This window comes from Hyaena hyaena, unplaced genomic scaffold, assembly GCF_003009895.1.
Source record: "Hyaena hyaena isolate Hyena2069 unplaced genomic scaffold, ASM300989v1 scaffold_782, whole genome shotgun sequence".
Classification (NCBI taxonomy): domain Eukaryota; kingdom Metazoa; phylum Chordata; class Mammalia; order Carnivora; family Hyaenidae; genus Hyaena; species Hyaena hyaena.
This window is the reverse complement of record NW_024081415.1, coordinates 884657-905585: the sequence shown is the minus strand read 5'-3', so window position 1 is coordinate 905585 and position 20929 is coordinate 884657. Positions and strand designations below refer to the sequence as shown.

Here is a 20929-nt window from a genome sequence, read left to right as displayed (position 1 = left end):
ATTCTAGATCAAACAGTACAAGATTTAATATCATGTAAAGAAAATACCTTACAGATCTGGCATTAATACAAACTGGAAAACATCACAAAGGTGGCTGACAGATGACACCATTCTCCTTAAGTATTTTTATTTTGTAAATAAATGGACATTTTTACATTGTATCTATAATTTAATTTGGAGATAGCAACTTCTAGCAGTCTTTCTTTTATATCCTAGGCCCATATATCTAAGGGTGTGTGTATATGAGAGAGAGGCAGGGGGTACACATGGAACAGCAAAAAGCAGAAATGAATAATGAAGAAAAGAGATGGGTATTTATCTCTTGAACTGAAATATACTCTCTGTAGTTCTAATACATGAGAACATACTTCTGCCCATTAAAACCACCTTTGAAGTAAAATCATTTGTAATGCTTACCCACAAACTTTTGTGGAGTGGAGCTTTTACGTTTTCCCATATTCCCTGTGAGCTTCTCTATGACAGCAGGTCTCTCAAAAGGCACCAGAGAAATATTGTTGTCCATAATAGGCTCTTGTTCCTTACAATCTTCCATAGGAGGTACTATGTAAAACCATACAAAAATGCAATCTGATAATTTCTTCAACATTTTAAAAGATAGAAAGCTAGATGTGCCATCTCAATATGTGTTAGATAAACATAAGCTAGTCCTCTTGGATATAAGCAAGTAGAAAGAATAACTTTCAGTGTTAAAGTGCACTCTTTAATTTTACACACACACACACACACACACACACAGGGAGGGGATTTGTTTTTATTCAAGTTGCTCTCAGATCAATGACATAAACTGTTGGCCACTATTGGTGGTGAAAATGTTCATCTCGTTTCTCATCTTACTCCTCTGAAAGTGTTTTTAACATTGATTAAAATCAATACCACTTTAAGACTGCACTATTCTCAAGGCTTTTGGAGTTTATTTTTCTAAAACAAATTAAGTAAGTCAACTTGTTTTGCAGGAAAGCTTAAACAGAAACACAGAATAACAGCACAATATTTAACCAGTTTTTTTTTTCACTCATGTATTTTCCTGTAGATTTTCTATTGGTGAGACGAGTGAGCTCTTAGCCCTACTGGCAGTAGATAAATACCTGCACAAAGCAGCCTTCATGAAAGAGTTCCAATTCTGAACATGTCTACACATAGTAAACTGTGGCAGCTTTATGACTCTAATTTATTTTAAAAAGAACTCTTCAGCAGGATAAAACATTCCATTTCCAAATTGGCATATTTGCTCACTAAACTGCTCTAATTCATTTGACATAAACTCTCCAAAGCTGCTCCTTCTTCATGCCATTTGTCTAAGTTGCTATGGGCTAATAGAGTAGCTCACAGATATTGACATTAGATATTGACATTCATAGTATAGAAAAAGGACTTAACAAAAGTTTTTGTGTAGAAATACCGTCAAAGGATATTTAAGGATACAGTAGGTCTGAAACAGATGAGATCAATGATTGAAGCCAGAGTTCACAGGAAAGACCGTAACTTATTCTTGATTACCACTGCTTTCTCTAATTGTACCTGTGCCAGGGCCGTTTGGAAGCCTAGAGGTTTCCTATTTTAAAGTATGTTTACTTGTTCAGCATACACTGTAAAATGATTTATTCTACTCATTTCATTTGTAAAGAATAGTTCCACTGTGTCACAATATATTCTCATTTATAAAGAGCAGACACTAAAGTAAAATGAGAAAGCAAGAGATGAAAGTTAAGAAAATCCAGTGAACAATTCAGGTGACCTACTTAATAACCAGTACAGGTTGCTGATTTTGAAGAAATGAAAAATGGCAAAAGAAAAATGTTTTCCTGATTTGGATGTATTTAAAGAAATCTATCTACATCCAATCTAATTTTTGGGGCTAACCTAGTATATTCTAGTGTATGGACCAGAAAAACAATCTTCAACCTCATAAGATATGGCTACCATTGTCAAGGGATTCTGCAATTACTGGATGTTAATTTGAAAGAAGATTATGAGATTCAGAAAGAAGAAAAAACACTCCGGTCATTTTCTATACTGGTATAGTCCATGATATTACCAAGTGGAAAAAAAATATATCCCAAGATGTTACATAAAACATTATGTCCTCTTTCACCAACAACTAAAATAAAAACAAATACTTAAAAAGGAAAGCAAAGAAAGGCTGACTAAAAAATTCAAACAAGGGTGGCCAGAGGATGGAATGGCAGTGGAGAATGGACATGGTTGGAACCAGTAATTAGATACAGATTATTGTCAAAGTCTTAATTTTTGTTTTGGGTGGTGGATTCATAGGCACTTACTATATTATTTAACATAACTCTCAAGCTAAAAAACAGGCTATGTATGGACTGAAGATGAAAATATGTCACAAATCAGGATCTAAAATGAAAGAAGGAAAGAAAAAAAAAGTTTGTTGTTGTAAATTTTGTTAAAAAACAGCAAAACTGGTTAACAGGGTTTGCCCCCAAATTGAATATATTAATTAGTTTTGAAATGAGTAGTCTAAAACTTGGCAGTTTTGCTCTAAGTCTAACCTTGAATTTTCATATTTGCACACATTTAACACTCAAAACGAAACCTGGGTGTGCGAACTGTCCCACACCACATCCACCTCAATTCAGATGATTTGTCCCAAGTTCAATGAAGCTCATGTGAACTGAAAACAATGACTTTGTCAGAGCTCTGGTCTTACTTCTATTTTATATCAACCCTTCACATATCAAATATTGAACCTATTCCTACCATATCAGCAGTACTAATAATAACTGACATATAGTATGTGCTAAGTAGTGTTTTAAGACTGCATTAAATAATTTATTTCATCTTTTCAATAACCCCCTTGAGATCAGTCCCATCTCTGTTTTGCAGATGGGGAAACAAAAACCCAGAGATTCCTTGCTGTTTAGTCTAGTTTGTAAGGAATATGTGTGTTGAACCTAGGTGGCCTGGCTCTAGAGCCTGGGCCCTTAGCCAGTACGCTATACTATTTTTTTGTTTAGATAATTAGAGTGTTGACTTTTTATAAACAAGTTTGACATATTTTTAAGGTCTGCCATTGAGAAAAGATCTACATTTTCTCAATTACATAACTAATCTGATTTTTTTTTTCTTTCATGGGTCTGGGTGCAATGTTTGGGCTTGAAACACAAAACAAATTCTTAAGTTAACTCAATAATGCATCAGTCACATAGTGAAAGACTTATCTAGGCTAAGAAAATACCAATAAGCTAATCTTACTTGTTAGAGTAAACTTCATAACCAGATATCTTCCCTGACCTTATTTTTGAAGTTGTAACCAAGATAAAAATGTTTATAATTGCATTATTTCACTATCTCATCACTTTTATAAAGCTTAAAGACAGAAGCATCTAACAGTGTTCCCAACATAGCTATGTTTACCAAACAATCCACTCAAATTCAAAATCCATAAAGACAGAGTCTGAGGGACCTAGATTAGGTGACATGTCCACCCCCTGGCCAGGAAAGGGTAGGGAAGCCAGGCTTATAGTCCTGACATGGTTTCATATAATAGGAGATCGTTCTCTAAAGGAAAGTGGAAGTTTTATTATCAAAAGAAGAAAGAAGCTATTTAGGGCAGGGAAACATAATGGACATCTTCTATATTGTTACAGACTTTCTCCATGTTGCCAAATATTTTTAAAAAACCAGTTTATCTTATTTTCTTGACAACAGCTGACGGTACCAATACTTGCTTGCTTTGGCTTCTGTGAAATCACTCTTTCCATTTTCCCATTCTCTGCTCCTACTCATCTTCATGGCTCTTTTTTTTTTTCTTTTTGCTTCCTTGTGTTGTCTTGGCCTTCTATATGTCTCACTCTATAGTTATCCATATAACTTTAGAAAACATATTACTTCAGGTTACAACCTATATAATGATGGCTCCCGAATCCTTATTTCCTACCCAGACTTCTCTTGAGAATTTTAGATCTATATATTCAACTTCCTCCTAGACAGTTTCACTTGGCAGTCTCTCACAGGTGCCTAAATGATAATTTGTTCAAAAACTGAAATCTCCATTTCTCACCCCCATACTTTCTCCTATTTTTCCAATTTCCATCTTCTTGGAGGGCACCACTATCTACCTGGTCATCCATGCTAAATAACTATGGCAAATACTAAATTTCTTCCTTTCACTCAGTCACCTTTCCCTTCTGTCTATCACCACCTCCTAATATACACACATGGATGTACTGTGTATTTTAGATTCCACATGTATGGTTGCTTTCAATTTCTAACTGTTTATTCCAGGCTACTACGCCCTACTTGACCAATCGGGAGATTGTTGCAATAGTCTACTTGCCTCTCTCATGACTCTTTTACCTACTATATCTCTAGCAATAAGATGTGAATGTACTAACATTTTTTTAGGATAAAAGACAAAAGTCTTTGCTTAGCACAATTAAGTCCTTGATAATCTGTTCACAGACTATTTCTCTGGCTTATCACCTTCCAATCTCTTTTCCCCATACAAACTGGGCTCTAATTATACACAGTTACTTGTTGGTCCTTAATTCACCATAATCTTTTAGGCTTCTAGATCTTCACACATGCCATTCTCTCTGCACAAAAGACTCCTTTCACAGCTGGCTGTGCTGCCTTTCAAATCTCCACTCAAACAAAACTTTCCCCAGAAATTCTTCTTAGATACCTCGTCTAGTTTAGACATCTATCCTCTATGCCCCTGTAAAGCTTGTCAGACTATTGTGTTGGCTTACTGGTTTATTTCTTCCAGTAGTTGGAAGTAACCATAGGGAATGACTTCGTGGAGGAAATAATGTTACCCAATGGAAACAAGTTGAAGGAACTTACTCTAGTAAGTTTACAGGTTCTCAATTATGTCCCCAAACTTGTTATAAAGAATTTCTCTTTCTCAAATAATTCAAAGCATAAATTTATAATATATATTCTTGCTTTAAAGCTAGCTATCTTTTAGTTAATGCTTTCATTTTTGTCTTCTGGCAAGGGGGAAAAGCTAATTACATACTTTGCTTTTTAAAGCTTTTTCTTCAAGTTAAGGAGACTTGAGAAATGAGCATAAAGATAATTTTCAAATAAGATAATGTGCCATAAAATTCATTATTATTATCTTCATTTCCAAAACTCCAACTCGTGAATTTTCTCCTTTTCCATCAAAGTCAAAAACTTTTTATTTTGTCTCCTAAATAAGTCTTCAGTGTTTCATCCTATTCTCTTCTTCTACTCCTGTCTTCTTATCTATTCCTTGGCATTCTTACGTCTAGTCTCTCCTCATACCTCAGTCAGGCATCTCTCCTATATTCTATACTGATGGCATTTTTCTTTACAAGACACAAATCGGATTACGCCAATGGAATTCAAACACTGTGTTAGCATAAAAGGCTCCATTTTTGCATTGCAACCAATCATGTCCAACTCATTTCCTACCACTTCTTTAACTCCAACTATGTTCAATGTCCAGGAACCTGCAAATGTTCTTTTATACCTCCAAGTGTTAGCCTGTGGCAACTGCTCTGCCTGGGATATATTTTCTGTGATCTAATTGGTGTGATTTTTCTCAACCTCATGTACGAATCAAACATTGCGCATTGCACATAAGAGGATTTCTTTGGTTTCTCTAGACAGAGTTAGGTCAGGTCTGCATTTGTGCTCCTACAGAAGTGTGTATATGTCTTATAAAGAGCATTTACTTAATTTTATTTATCTTTTTTAAAAGTACACATTTCCTACCAGACTATAAATGTAAGAATGAAATTGTGTCCATGTATCTTTATATCCCCAGAATGTTTCATAAAAACTGGCACATAGCAAGCCTTGAACAAATGTTTCCTGAATGAAGTGAAAGAATGCCCTTTGACTTCAGACATATACCTCCTTAGAAGAGCCAGTATGGGGAAGATCACGTTTTAGGAATGAGAGGCTAGGAGACATAACTATGTCAGATATGAACAAAAAAATGAATAGTAATTAATTTCAAAGAGCTAATGGCAGCCACAATGATGGTAAATCCCATCCCTACCACTAAAGAAAAGATTAAAAACAACAGGCAAGATAAGCAGGATAGTAGGAGAGGGGAGGGGATAAATATGAATTTCACTGTAGCCGTCTTTCAAAAGAGACACATGCCAAGCTATGTATATGAGACAAGGTTAACCATGAACTCTACGAGTATTTTGTCTATATTTTTTCCTCTTATGGTCAGTCCCTACCCCACACACTCCATTCTGCATTAAGAATATTAACAAAAGGAAAAGGAGATTAAGGATAATCTCAAATTGTTATTACAACTTACCTAGAGGTATAGTATGAAACGGTATAAATAAATATATCCTTAATGTTTAAAACTATATCCAACATGGAAGAACTAGTATTTGGGTCTATAAATGATATCAAAACCTGTCTCCTTCTCCCATCCTCACCATACACTTGTCTTTGACTTTGTCCCCTGCTCTACCCACTACCTGAGTATCTTTCCCACATTCCTCATTCAGTTCCAGTCTTAGAGCAACCTATAAAAGGCTTTTGACAGTCAAGGGCTAAGCAAAGTGAGAAATGGAGGTTGATGCTATAGCTCTTTAAATGGCTCCTCCCCTCCTCAAATACACCTGCTTAATTTTTTTTTTGGTCAGGGCTTATTCTATAATTGGTTAATTTGCCAACATATAGTTAAATGTTGACTATATACACTTTACCTTCCTGTAACAACATAATGTGTTTTAGAAGAGACTCTATTTCTAATTCAGATAGGTGTGCAACAGAGTTTCATAAATAACTCAATGAAAAAGAATATAGTTAAAAATCCAATTAAATGTCAAACTTGCAATAAGAGAACATCATACGGAAAAATTAGTAGTACCACAAGGTATCTGAAGTTTCGGCATGCCCTTAAGCATCAATCAGTTACCCTGCCTCAAACCACCTCTAAAAACAATTTAAACAGATACAGTGTGCTCAGTAGACAAACAAAACCTCAAATGCCCGTTAATGCTAATAAGTAACATAACTTTATAGGGAATGGAACATTTAATATTTCTTAATATTTAATGCCTGAAATCTAATAATGAAAAGAACGCTTTATTGGGTATTTACTGCACATCCAACCACATTTCATTTAATCACAATTACATTAACATCCAATCTCATACTAAGCCTGTGACACACCCAGAAGCCACACAGCCAGGCTAGGTTTACTGGACTCTGAGATTTAGTATTTTAAATTCCATGCTCTGGACCCCATGCTACCCTCATAAGCCCAGGTGATGCAACTCTCTGCACTATCAAATTTACTAAGACATAAAACACACGTTTTTAAAATTGTTAGTAATGATAATATGAAAATAAATGGACTCATTAACAACAAATAGAATTATATAATTTTTTTAGATTATATAAACTTCAGTTATTCAGGGTAACAAAATAAATATTTTAAATTTCCAATTCAACAACAAATAATTACTTGCTGTCCAATAAACACAGTTCCACAGTATGTACTACATAAAATAACACCAAAACCCCCTACAAATAATCCTTGAGCTGTCTATAAGTTGCTAAATAGATATTTACATTTTTAAAATGATGATAGCATTCCCCAATTACACTGTTTGATATTGCCTAAAATAAAAGATAGCAATCCAACAATAAGTTAAGATTTTTGTATGTACTTATATGAATGATGAAATTAATCAGTATAAAAATATAATTAGTAGGACAAAACAGACACTCCAAATCTAAAGAACTAAAATTCATAATTTTGTAAGGCTGATTTACTAACATTAATTTTTCAGTGACATAGTGTTATTAATCGATAAACCTTAGAAACTACCTTCCTACCTGCTATTGTATATTGCAGAGATGAGGATGTTTTGCTTGGCTTCTGATTTTTGTGGAGAGAAGTGGTGCCTAATTTTAGTCTAGATTGCTCCCTACACCAGTAGAAAACAAAATGAGTAGTTCTCAAGATAAATCACAAACCTGATTAGAGAAAGATCAATTATATCACCAGTCAATTACCTAAAAGAAATGAAAATACACAACCAACCAACCCTTCTAGGAACCCTACAGACTTATATAGAACCATTTCTAAATATTTGGCACAACCAATGAAAGAAAGAGTAAATGCTCTCTTCCTTTGGTGTACTCAAGGTCGGCTGCCATGACTATGTTAATTCAAATACATGTTATCAGAAATAATTTGGGAGTATCCTAAGCACTCAGTATAGGTTGTTTGCCAAGGGTCCCAAAGCTCAACTCACTTTAAGTGCTTAAGAAGATAATCCCATGTAAAGTTAATGTGATTTAAAATTGTTTGGAAAAAGAGTAAGATTTCATCTTCATGCTGAAAGGTAGAGGGAACTGTTTAACCCATAAAGAACTACAGAAGCAGTGAGGGGGTATGAAAATGGTGAATGCCATTTCTACCCACCATGGTGACTCATGACCTGCCCAGCAGCCTCCATGCTGACATTCTGGAGATAGTTGTGGCAGCGTTCCTTGTGCTCCTCCAGTGAACTGCGCTGCTTGTAGCTTCGTCCACAGTAGTTGCACTTGTGAGGTTTACCCACTGCGAAGAGAACTCAAGGTTAGTGTGCCAGCAGTCTCATCCAAAGCAAAATTAACATCTGACTTTTGATAGTGTGGAGGAAGCATTTATATGCTTTTCAAACTCAAATCTCTTCCTCCTCCACACTCTGATTTAAGCGAGAAAAGCTAATAAATTTCTACAGAGACTAAAAGAGAGTAAGAAGATAAGGCAGATTGTACCTTTGGAGACAGGGGAAATACTGAATCAAACTCATGCTCTGACTGTATCCTAGATCAGGAGGAGCTGATGATCAGTCTTCAAATTATCTGACTCGTAACACTAACATTTGCCCTTACACAATCTCTCAGCTTTGACTCATTCAAAAGACAAATCACGAGTGTCCTAGATACATGGTAAGAATTTTTTTTTAATTTTTTGCCCGGGGGGGGTGATAAGGACAGAGAACTTTTACTGAAGAAAATAAAATGCAATAACTCGAATGTCATTGTTTAGTGAAAAGATTATTCACGGGCACCGAAGAGACTAAAAAGAATTTAAGTGATGAGAAAAAGTACAGATAAAAGCAGAAAGTTTCTCTTTTCTTTCCACCTTGGTAATAACAATTCATACATGCAAAACTGCAACAGAGAAGTGTATTCTCCCACATCAGGTCTATTCTTATGTTACCAAGAACTAACCTACTAGGTGCTTTGAGTCAGGATTATTAACAGTAACCACTGAAGTCCCAACATATTTAGTTATACAATGATAGCAGCATTTTCTAATGCATTTCACATTCAGGAAATGAATTATTTCTTAGTAACCAGAGAGCTGTATCTCAGTATACCTGGTAAAATACTTCTGTGCTCACATTAAAAAAAAAAAAAAAAAAAAAAAAAAACTTTAAAAAACAGAATGAAGGAAAACACATCTATGGAAAGAGATATGTTTTAATGTATCACAAGTCACAGGGTTCTCACAGAGCACATTAATTCTTGGTTTTGAACAAATGCAGAAAAAACATAAAACAGCTGGTCTGCCAAAGTGCCTCAGTAGTAAAGCACAGTGTGAATCAGGTCAGTGGCCCTCATCTGACATAGGAATCACTTTGTTTTGCCCAGAGGAAAAACAGACCACTCTTTTTGATAGTCAAAGATAGTATCCCTAACTCCAGTCACCTTACAAACCCATGCTATGACTCTGGTCACAAGTGGAACTGAAAAACTGTAACAAGGCAAGTTCATAGCTGCATAGAAATTTCACCATACTGATTAAAAAAACACCCAATTTTTAAATTATACTTGAGGGACACATAAAGTCAGTTATTGCATGATCAAAATTTTTCAAAACGGTGTTAAATAAAAGCTATCCAAGGCAGGATTAGTCATTTCTAAAAATATGAGAGGCTAAGTTCTATTTTTCAGAACGAAGAATTACTATACATTGAACCAAAGTATCTCTGTATATTGTGAGGAATCTTTATCACTATGTGAGCATTAAAAATTGTAAGAAAGTAATTTTGGTCAAAAACATTTCATGTAAATAATATATTTACACATAACTGCATAAGATACAGGACTACATACTACAAAAAGCTTTTGTTTGCTGTTATGGTTACTTAATTTGGGGTTTCTTAGTGCTGTTTCTCTAGAAATAAGTGAATTTGCACTGAACAAGTCTACTTGTAGCTCACTGTAATCCTGTTCCGTCATCTCTCTCTTCCCTTTTGTCAGTTCTGTTGCATTGTGTACCATGGTACCTATTTTACTATTAACATATACTTTCTTCCCCTTATTTATATAAGCAAACCTGAGACCTTCTCAACTTAATTTAAACATAGTTCCCTTCCACTTTTGGCTACAAACCCTTGAGGAACTTTTAATTCACCTGACAAGGAAGAAATGACCATAAACTTTTTACTGTTTTCTAAACTCATCTTTTTTAGTAGCCTCATTTCTGAAGTCTATCCTTTCTGCTTGACTTCAGGATCCCATTTTGACATCTACTTTAAAACATTGCTCTTTCCTCTTCATCCCAATTTGAGCTAGTTGTTCTCAACAAGTATAACCTCAATTTCCCCAAATCTTGATCTGTGCTCCACTACAGCAATCCACATACTGGGCAATATATGTCGGACTTTGATACCCTCTGTTTTATCTCTAAGACATTTACTCTGGAAATCCTTCACCTTATCCTTCTACTTCTCTCATCTACTACATATTGGAAAAAAAGCCTACTATGTGCGAACACTGTGATGAGGCTGGAATGGAAAATAGGGAACAAATTCTCTTGGTGCCTATCCTCCTTATACAACTGATAGCCTGGTGAGGTAGAGAGACATTTAACAAATATATAAACAACATATTACAAATTGTGGTAGATTCTACAGAGCAAAAGAATGGTGTGCTAGCATAATGTGGGGAGCTGAATTTAGTTTGAGAAAGCTGTACAGGAAGGTCTGCCTGAGGTAGGAACACTTTGGCTGATGACTGAAGGAAAAGTAAAAGTGAATCAGATAATGGGGGTGGTGGAGTAGGGTGGAGAGGCAGTGTTTCAGAATTTCCGGGAACTGCTGTTGTCCTCATATTTGTTCTCAAGTACTTAGCCCCTTCAAAGTCTAGATCATGTCCTTACTACTCTTTTGAAAATGATTTTCAAACATTATCAATAATCCCTGCCAGATCTAATGGCTCTACTAGCCCCACAAGACCACTTCGTTCTGTCACTCCTTTGGTACTTCTTAAAAATCAGGTTCAATTTTGTGAACTTGTGAACAATATTTTTATATTGTTTACATTTACTCCCTATATATGATGAGTTTATTTATATACTTATAAACCATGAGTTAGTATGTATAACATATACATTCATAGAAGAGGACCAGTATTTTGCATTTATTTTGATAAATATTGTTACATTCTCACCATTTGTAACACCTTCGTTCTGATATTACTAAAACATTTTTATAAAGTCATCAATAGCCTCTGAATCACTAAATCCAGTGGACTTTGATTCTAAATCTTCCTAATTTCTTAGCCACTATCAAACTTTCCTGTGTCTTGAATCTCCTGTTTGAGCTTCTTGGGTTAGATTCAGTGTTCCCCCTCATTGGCTTCTCAATGTCTCTTCCTATCTAGCAAATAGGTATGTAACTTCAGATTTTATTCTTGCTATAATTTATAGTCTCCCTCAACATGAGATGAAGCCCTCATTTCAATGAAATGTTCAAATCATGCCTGGAATAGTTTCCCATGTTTGTAAGCTGCTACTGGTTATTTAAACCTTTTTAGAATGATCTAGAACACCCAAAGATGGAGTTTTCTCTTCTGTGCATTCAACAGCACTCTGTCCATACTCTGTTGACATGTTACTTATAATAACTGCATTCTAACTATCCATATGATATCTATTCATCTCCCAAAAAAATGAGCTTTGTCATAAGGACAGAGATGATGTTTTAATCAGTTTTTGAATTGATAGTGCTTATGGTGGTTATTAAGCATAAGAGACACTCAATATGTATTTGCTGAGTGACTGCCCTTCAAACTCATACTATCAAATGCCTTTTGAGTATTGCCTCATGCATATTCCTCTGAAATTTAAAATTCAACATATCCAAAATTATCTTCCTCCACAAAATTACTTTATTCTGACTATTCTTTTGTGCCGCCGTTACTACTGTTTTAATAATTCAGACTCACAAAAAGGCAGCCCCTTTTGCTGGCTCCTATCTCTTTTTCCACATCCAAATAATTGCGAAGTTCTATATACTCAACTCCTTCAATGTTTCTCAAGTTTATCCTTCCTTCTCATTCCCACAACCAATATGCAAGTTCTGTTCTTCATTATCACTAGCCTGGGCTGGCACAATAGACTTCAAATCAGCTGTTCTCTTGTGTAATTAATTTAGTCCTCTCCTTAACAATCTTTACTGACTCTTACTTTCTATTGAACAAAGTCCAAATCCCTTTACCTGGCATTCAGTACCCTATACTAACTGGACCAAAGCATACATCCCATCTTATACCCCAGGATCCAGTCTAAATCACCTTGAACTTTTACCTTGAGTCTTAGTTCTTTTTGGAATGGCTTCATACAATTTGGGCCTCTTGAAATCCTACTCATCTTTCTATTCCCAACCTCCCTAATCACATTCCATCTGAAAGTGATCTTTCCCACTAAAGAATCATAACTGTACTGGCCCTCATATCTAGGAAATATTGTCATGTATTTGTGGTTATTTATATATATATTCAATTTGATCTCCCATGTTAGACTGTGACCTTCGTGAGAAACTGGAGCAATGTCTTCTATATTTTTGTAACCTGCAACAAGTTTAGTATAGTGTTTTTTTCACAGAAAGAATACAGAGGCTTTTCATTAGTAACATCATTTCTTAACTCTTTAAATATTTTTCTCTCACGGGTTTTCCTTAAATTTCCCTAAATTTCCAATTTTCAAAGCAATGCATCTGTGTAGAAAATATCAAAATTCTCCCAAAAATATTCATAATTATACAATTTAGAGAGAGCTATCTTTTAACATTTTTATCATTTTCTTGTATTTTTTCTGTACATGCAAAGACACATTTTGTTATGAAATCATGTCACTATACATATATTTATACTCTGCTTATTTTAGTGACTATGTCTTGAACATTTCCCTATGTTACGAAATAATAGTTTTATTGCTGAAGTGAGATAACAAATTTTTCCTTGAGTATGTATAGAATTATGATAATGTTGAATTACTTAATTTGCTTAGCATTCTTCATCTTTTTCTTATTTAATAATTATTTCTCATTTTACTATCAGTGTATATCCTTATACCTGAAAAAATCAAATAGTACTAAAGGGCATTTACTGAAATACAGTCCCCCCCCACCCCATCTAATAAAAATCTATTTCACTGTCTTCTTTGTGGAATCTAAGAGTTTGATGTTAGAACTTCTGGACTGATTCTTTAAATTTGTTACCTTTTCCCCCTCATGTCGACTATTTTGACTTTACCCTTTTGACTTAAAAAAAATCCTCATCTTTTTCTTTGAATCTTTCTGCTAAGTGTTTTCTGGTTATCGTGCATTTTAATTTCTAAGAGCTCTTTCCTGTTTTCTTACTCCTTTTTAAAAAATAGAATTCTTCTGTTTTTTTTCTTGGGCACAATAACTTCGCTCTCTGAGCATTTTCTCTTTTAAAATTTTCTTCCCTCTTTATATTGTCTGTTTTTTCTGACTTTTTTCTTTTTATATTGATCTCTGTATTGGAGGACTTTCTTACATGGATGGTGCCTGAATACATATTGTTCTTTCATATTGAATAGTGGGGCACTAAAAAGCTAACTGAAATTTCAGGAAACATAGGTGAGGTTTGTGAACTATTACAGAGTAACCTCTTTATTGTTAGACTCCCTTGTCTTCTCTTTCAATTTCCTTAGGGAGGATGACTCCAATTTCTAATCCCAAGGGTGATATAAACTGGATGTCCACATTTAAAAAGGCAAGAAAAGGGGCCCCAAATCTAAATGTTCAATTGTGGTCTTTTACATAAGACCTTTGTTCTTCCCTTAGCCCTTCCTTGTTCAGAAGTCTCTAAGCCTGAAAGTTTCCAATTCAGCTTCTCCAAGGAATAAAACATTTATATTTCTGTAAAGGGGGAGGAAGAGGATTAGCCGGCCGGCTCTTCTGGGTGAGACTAGTTCTATGGTCTAACAGTTTTGTGTACAGATTTTTAAATTCCTTTATATTTAGTCCCCAGATCCATCCCTGACTTTAATAGTCCTGTTTCTTCCAATTTTCAGGATTCTATGGTGCCAATTAGTTTGCTACTCTCATCCTTTTTTCTCCTCTATAATCACTAAACGTTTAGTCTTGTCTTATTGTCTATATTACCACCTCTTCCTCTATCTGCTTTCCATCTTCCTCTTGGCTGCTATTCTATCCTTTCTCATTGTCTTTTCTATTATTATTTATTTAAGTATTCTAACAAAATCCCCTTCCTATTTTCAAAGAGATTTTGCTTAACCATTTGCAACGGATCTCAAAATGAACTGCAGGCTGCCCATGTTAGAATTCCCTGGTGTGTTTGTTAAAATGCAGATTCTTGGGCACCCTGCTGGGTTTAGACTTTCTGGGGGTGCTACATGAAGGTCTGCATGTTTAACAAACTTCCTAAGTAACTGCTTTCATACGGAAGTTAGAAAACAGTGGTTTTATAGAAAATGATAAATCATCATGTTCTCTTAAGTCTGGAATGGAGTTAAAGTTTCTTTTTAAGGTAAAGAATATTTTTCTTAACCTTAATATAACTATCTTAATTGTATTATCAAAGCAGTTGAAATTAAGTTTGCTGTATAAGAAATTTTGGAATTAAAATCTGAAAAACCCTTGGACAAAGCATCATTTTGTTACTGGTAATACAAAAAAAGAACTACTTTGGTATGGCAATTTACTCCTGTATGTTGATTACATATTTTGAGGACAACAATACAGTTTAAACTAAACTTTACATCAATTCTCCTTCAAGAATTGTGTTTCTGAATTCTAAAATTCAAGGGGGCAAAGTTATATTGATCCATTTCTCCTAACTAGCAAATTGTGCTGCTTTCTTTCAAGAGGACTACATGATGTTATTTCACATTAGAAAAAACAGCATGGAAGTCAATCATCTCCACTAATAAAAGATAAATGGTTTGCTAGGGCATTGACTGTAGGACTCTATCTTTCCCAATTTCCACAGCACCACATTAAGTAACAAAAAGAGTATGTTGGCAGAACACAGCTAAAGACATTAAGTCATCTTCGTCCCTCTCTCCGCTCCCCAAATATAACTTTGAGAACAACTGGAGAAAAGACAGAAGTGGACAGAAAACAGTTGTTTTAGGGTTCTCACTTTCCTGACTTGATGAAGGAGGCTCAATCTCATAACAATTTTTCACTGGCTCATCTAAGCAACCATCTTCCTCACAAATAATGTTACCCCTGAATTCTGAGTTATAATATATGTAGATTTTTATTCTTAAAACTCAGCTTTATTGAGGTATAATTTACACAAAGTCTAACGACGTTAAGATTACAATTCAAGTTTAGAAGCATATACAGTTGTGTAACCACCACAATTAAAATACAGAACATGTCCATCACCCTAAAAATTTCATCTTCCTCCTTTGTGCCAAATCCCTTGGCAATGATTGATCTGCTTCTGTCACTGCAGTTTTGCCTTTTTTAGGATTTCATAGAAACTGAATCATACTGTATGTAGTCTTTTGTGTATGGTTTCTTCCATACAGCATAATGATTCGGAGATTCACCCATGGTTGCATGGTATCAGTGGTTCATTTCATTGTATGAATGTACCATAGTTTGTTTATCCATTCACTAGTTCGGACTGTTTCTAGTTTATGGCTATTAGGAATAAAGCTCCTACAAACATTTGCAGGCAACTCTTTGTGCAGATAAATGTTTTCATTTCTCCTGGTCAAATATCTAGAAGAAGGATTGCTAAGTCATATGGTAGATATCTGATTCACTTTATAAGAAACCATTTATATGTTTTCCCAAAATGGCTGTATCACTGCACTTCCACTAGCAACATATTACTTAATAACTATTCCACATCCATGCCTAAAAAGGGTTGTCAGTTTTTCATTGTACCCATTCTAATAGGTAAGTAGTATACTTTATAGTGCTTTTAATTTGTTGTTCTGTTGTCTCACAGGACTGATCTTTTCATGTGCTTAACTGCCATTCATATATTTTCTTTGGTGAGCCACCGACACATTTTCTTTAAAGTATCTGTTCAAATCTTTTGCTTTTTTTTTTTTTATTGTGTTGTCTGTGATTTTATTATCACGTTGCAAGAGTTGTTGACATATTCTGGATACAAGTCTTTTATTAGATATTGTATATGCTTTGCAGATATTTGCTATGAGTATGTGGCTTGCTTTTTATTGTAGTTTCTTATAAAAAGTGTTTTGATTGTGATGAAGTATACTTTATCAATATTTTCTTTTATGCTTTACTTTTATTTAAAAAAATATTTATCTATTTTGAGAGAGAGAGAGAGCAAGCAGGTGAGGGCAGAGTGAGAGGGAGAGACAGAATTCTAAGTAGGCTCCATGCTCAGTCCAGAGGCCAATGCTAGGCTTGATCTTAAGACTGTGAAATTATGACCTGAGCTGAAATTAAATGACAGATGGATCCTTAACTGACTGAGCAACCCAGGAGGCCCTATTTTTTGTTTTATCTAAAATATCTCTGACTAACCAAATATCACAATAATTTTCTCTTCTGTTTTCTTCTAGAAGTTGCATTTTATCTCTTATATTTAGATCTGTGATTCATTTCAACTTGTGTATATATGCAAGGTAAAGCCTATGCCATACTTTTTTTTTTTTTTTTAAGTATTATTTATCTTGAGAGAGAGAAAGTACAGGGGAGGAGCAGAGAGAAAGGGAGAGTGAGAGAATCCCAAGCAGGCTCCACGCCATCAGTGCAGACCCTGATGGGCTCAAACTCATGAACCATGAGATTGTGACCTGATCCAAAGTCAGAAGCTTAACCAATGGAGCCACCCAGATGTCTTGCCATTCTTTTTTAAAATATGAATATCCAATTATTCTAGCTCCATTTATAGAAATTATTATCTTTTGTCCCTTAAATTATCTTAGTATCTTTGCTAAAAATCAATTAATCATATATTGTGCATATATTTTTGGATTCTCTATTTCATTCATCTCTAGGTCTATCCATAAACCAAAAGAATAGATAATTTTAACATAGTATTCAAATCAGGTAGTGTAAATCATCCACTTTTGCTTTTTCAAAATTATTTTGGCTGTTTTAGATCTTCCGTATTTCCAAACAAATTTTGGAATCAATTTGTCAAATTCTGCAAAAAAGGCCTGCTGGGATATTGATTGGGATTGTGTTAAACTGATAGTCTTAATTTCAAGAAAATTAATATTTTAACAGTATTGAATCATTTAAACCATAATCATACTACATCTTTCCATTTCTTTAGGTTTTTCATTTTCCTCAGCAATGTTTTTTCCCCTGCACAGAATTACATAAATTTATCTCTAAATATTTCATAAATTTATGAGTTTTATGTAATTTGGATGCTATAGTAAATCACATTGCATTCTAAATTTCAGTTTCCAATTTTCCATTGCTAGATAAATTTGATTACCTTATATTGATGTGGCTTGTTGCAATCTTAATAAAATCCCTTATTAGTTTTAATTTTGGGGGGATGAGTTCCTTGTGTTTCTTCTGTATAGGTGATTATATCATCTAAAACTAAATACAGGTTTACTTACTTCATTGCAATCTGTGTATCTTTACGTCTTTCTTTTGCCATACTGCATTAACAAGATTCCCAGCACAACACTGAATAGAAGTAGAGAGAACAGACATTCTTGCCTTGTTCCTTGTTTTATTGATTTATTAGCAGTATGATATTAGCTCAAAGTTTTTCAAAAATGGCTTTTTACCATGTTGAAGAAGTTCCTTCTGTTCTGTTGCTGAGAACTTTTTCTAATGAATAAATACTGAATTCTGTCAAATACTTTTTCTGCATCTATGAAGATGATTATACGTTTTCTTTTCCTTCCTTCCTTCCTTCCTTTCTTCCTTCCTTCCTTCCTTTCTGTCAATATGGGAAATTGATATTTTTCCACTGTTAAATCAACTCTGAATTACTGGATAAACTCCAGTTGGTTGTAATATGTTATGCCTTTTTATGTATTTCTGGATTCTATTTGCTAAAATTTTGTTAAGGATTTCAGTTCCTTTGTTCACGAGGGATATGACTATATAGTTTTCTTTTACCGCAATGTCTTTGGTTTCGGTGTCAGGGTAATAATGCTGAACTAATAATTTGCTTGGAAGCCTGGAAGAATTTGTTCCCTAATGCTTCCTTAAATTACTTCTTCCTTGAATGTGTGACAGAATTTCCAGGTGAAGTAATCTGGAGTTTCCTTGGTGGGAAGGTTTTTAACTATAATCTCAATTCCTGGAATAAATATAAGGCTATTCATAGTATTTCTTTTTGAGTGAGCTTGAATAAATTCTGTATTTCAAGGAATTTATTTCATTCACTTGAATTTATTGACATAACCTTTGCTCATAATATCCCTGTATTATACTTTCAATGGCTATCAGAGGTTTAAGGCCATCCCAATTTTATTTCTGATGTTGGTAAATTGAGTGTCGTGTTTTTGTACTGATTGATCTTGGCTAGAGGTTTATATATTTTATTGATCTTTTCACAGAATCAGACTTTGATTTCATTGACTTTTCTAATCATTTTCCTAATTTATCTTTCATTGATCTCTGCCTTTATTACTATCATTTCCTTCCTTTACATTCTCTAGATTTAATTTGCTTGTCTTTTCTAATTTGTTAAGAAAGTTTAATTAAATGATTTGAGACCTTTTTTCTTTTCTAATATAAACACATTTACCTCTAGTACCACTTCTATTCTCATCATATTCACATTTTCCTTTATATTTTTGAACATATATGGAGTATATTTATAATAGCTGTTTTATCAACCTTGTCTGTTAATTTCCCCATCTGAGTATTTCTGGGTCTGTTTCTATTAATTGATTTTTTTACTGATTATCAGTAATATTTTCTGACTTCTTTCCATATCAATTTTTTAATGGCATTCTAGATATTGCAAATTTTACCTTAATGAGTTCTAGATTTTGTTGCATTTCCTTAAACTGTGGGTCACTTGTTCCAGTCTGCCATTATATTACTTGGAATCGGTTCAATATTTTTGATATTTGCTTTTATATTTCAACACACTTCCAGAGCATGCTATAATCTAAAGAATAATTTAGTCTGAGTTACAAAGGCAATAAGCTTTCTGAGGATTTTACTCAGTGAACTGACGATTACAGTCTTTCCACACTGCTGGAGAGAATGGACTATACCTATTGCTTCATAACCTCCAGAAATTGTTTGGCTTTCTGCTTTCTTCCATTCCCTTTCCCAGTTGCAAGTATTTTCTTCATACACATAGGTAGATCCTTATTTAGCCAAAGAGTCAAGGAGGACTCTGCAAAACTCCAGAGATTTTTCTGTGCAGTTTCCTCCTTATACTCTGCCTGCTATTCCAGTATACTCTAAGACCACTGGTCTCCCTGGATTCTGATATATCTCCTCAATTCAGCAAGACTGGCTCCACTGTTTGGATTTCCTGTTCCTAAGCACGGCCTGGAAACTGCTTCTATGAAGTAAGCTCAGATAATCAGAGGACTCCCTACCTTTGCTTTTCTATTCTCTGGAATCCCAGTCCTGCAGTGACCATTGTTCAATGTCTAAAAGTCATTTAATATATTTTTGTCTGGTGTTCTAATTGTTCAGGGCCGTGGGTAAATCTGATTCCTAATATTTCATCATGTTTGAAACCAAAAGTTATATATGTAATTGGATTAAATACCAAGAAAGTCACACTAACCTTGTAAGTTTTGTTACCAATACAATTCAAGTAACTAAAATGAAGTTTCTTATATCTAAAATTCTATAATATGTGTTATAATAAATAGTATACAGTATAATAAAGATTTTAAGGCAAAAGATAGCAGGGTTAGTGTTCCTAACTATCTCAAGAGTTAGTATGTCGTCTTCTTTGACATACTGTCCCTCACAAAAATCCTACACTAACAAAAAGAACACTATCAGTATAATCTGTCAGAGCTATAGATACAGATTACTGAAATGACCTAAGCAATAAATTATAAATTTAAGATGCAGTAAAGAAAATTTGATAATTCTAGGGGCGCCTGGGTGGCTTAGTCGGTTAAGCGTCCGACTTTCGCTTAGGTCATGATCTCACGGTTCGTGGGTTCGAGCCCCGCGTCGGGCTCTGTGCTGACTGCCAGCTCAGAGCCTGGAGCCTGTTTCAGTCTGTGACTCCCTCTCTCTCTGACCCTCCCCTGCTCACACTGTCTCTCTCTCTCTCCTAGAAATAATTAAAAAAATATTTTAAAAAAATTTTTGATAATTCTGACAACTATCTGATTAGAAAAAATTTGCTAGCGTTTGCTAGTATTTTCTCCATCTGTCATTATAAGGAATTAGAACTAAATACCTGCCCCTGTACTAAAATCCCCATATACCTACCCAAAAGGAAGACCAAAGCAAACAGCCATAAATAATTTTGAAATAGGAATGTTTACCATAAATTCATAGGGTGTTATGAAGGTATATAGCACAATCAAGTCTTGTTCACTTATGTTTTCTTGAAATATGTCACTTCAAGAGTTATCCTAGTGAAACCTATAAAACAAATTACAATAGCACTAATACATGTGGTAAATGTTTTATTCTTTATATAGATGTATGTATGTTTACACATACAGAAACATGCAAAAAACCACATCTATATACAGAAAATATATTTA

The 20929-nt window shown here is 34.4% G+C and overlaps 1 protein-coding gene across 4 annotated transcripts in view; it reads right to left on the bottom strand.

The window, feature by feature from the left end:
• Positions 1-20929, bottom strand: part of IKZF2 (IKAROS family zinc finger 2) — a 153164-nt gene that overhangs the window by 6467 nt on the left and 125768 nt on the right. For all 4 annotated transcript variants that reach the window (XM_039218883.1, XM_039218882.1, XM_039218881.1 and 1 more), the window contains exons 6-7: positions 8420-8557; positions 418-561 (exon numbers count right to left, since the gene is read on the bottom strand). In XM_039218883.1, the coding sequence (XP_039074814.1) occupies positions 418-561; positions 8420-8557 (282 nt within the window). The remainder of the gene's footprint in view (positions 1-417; positions 562-8419; positions 8558-20929) is intronic.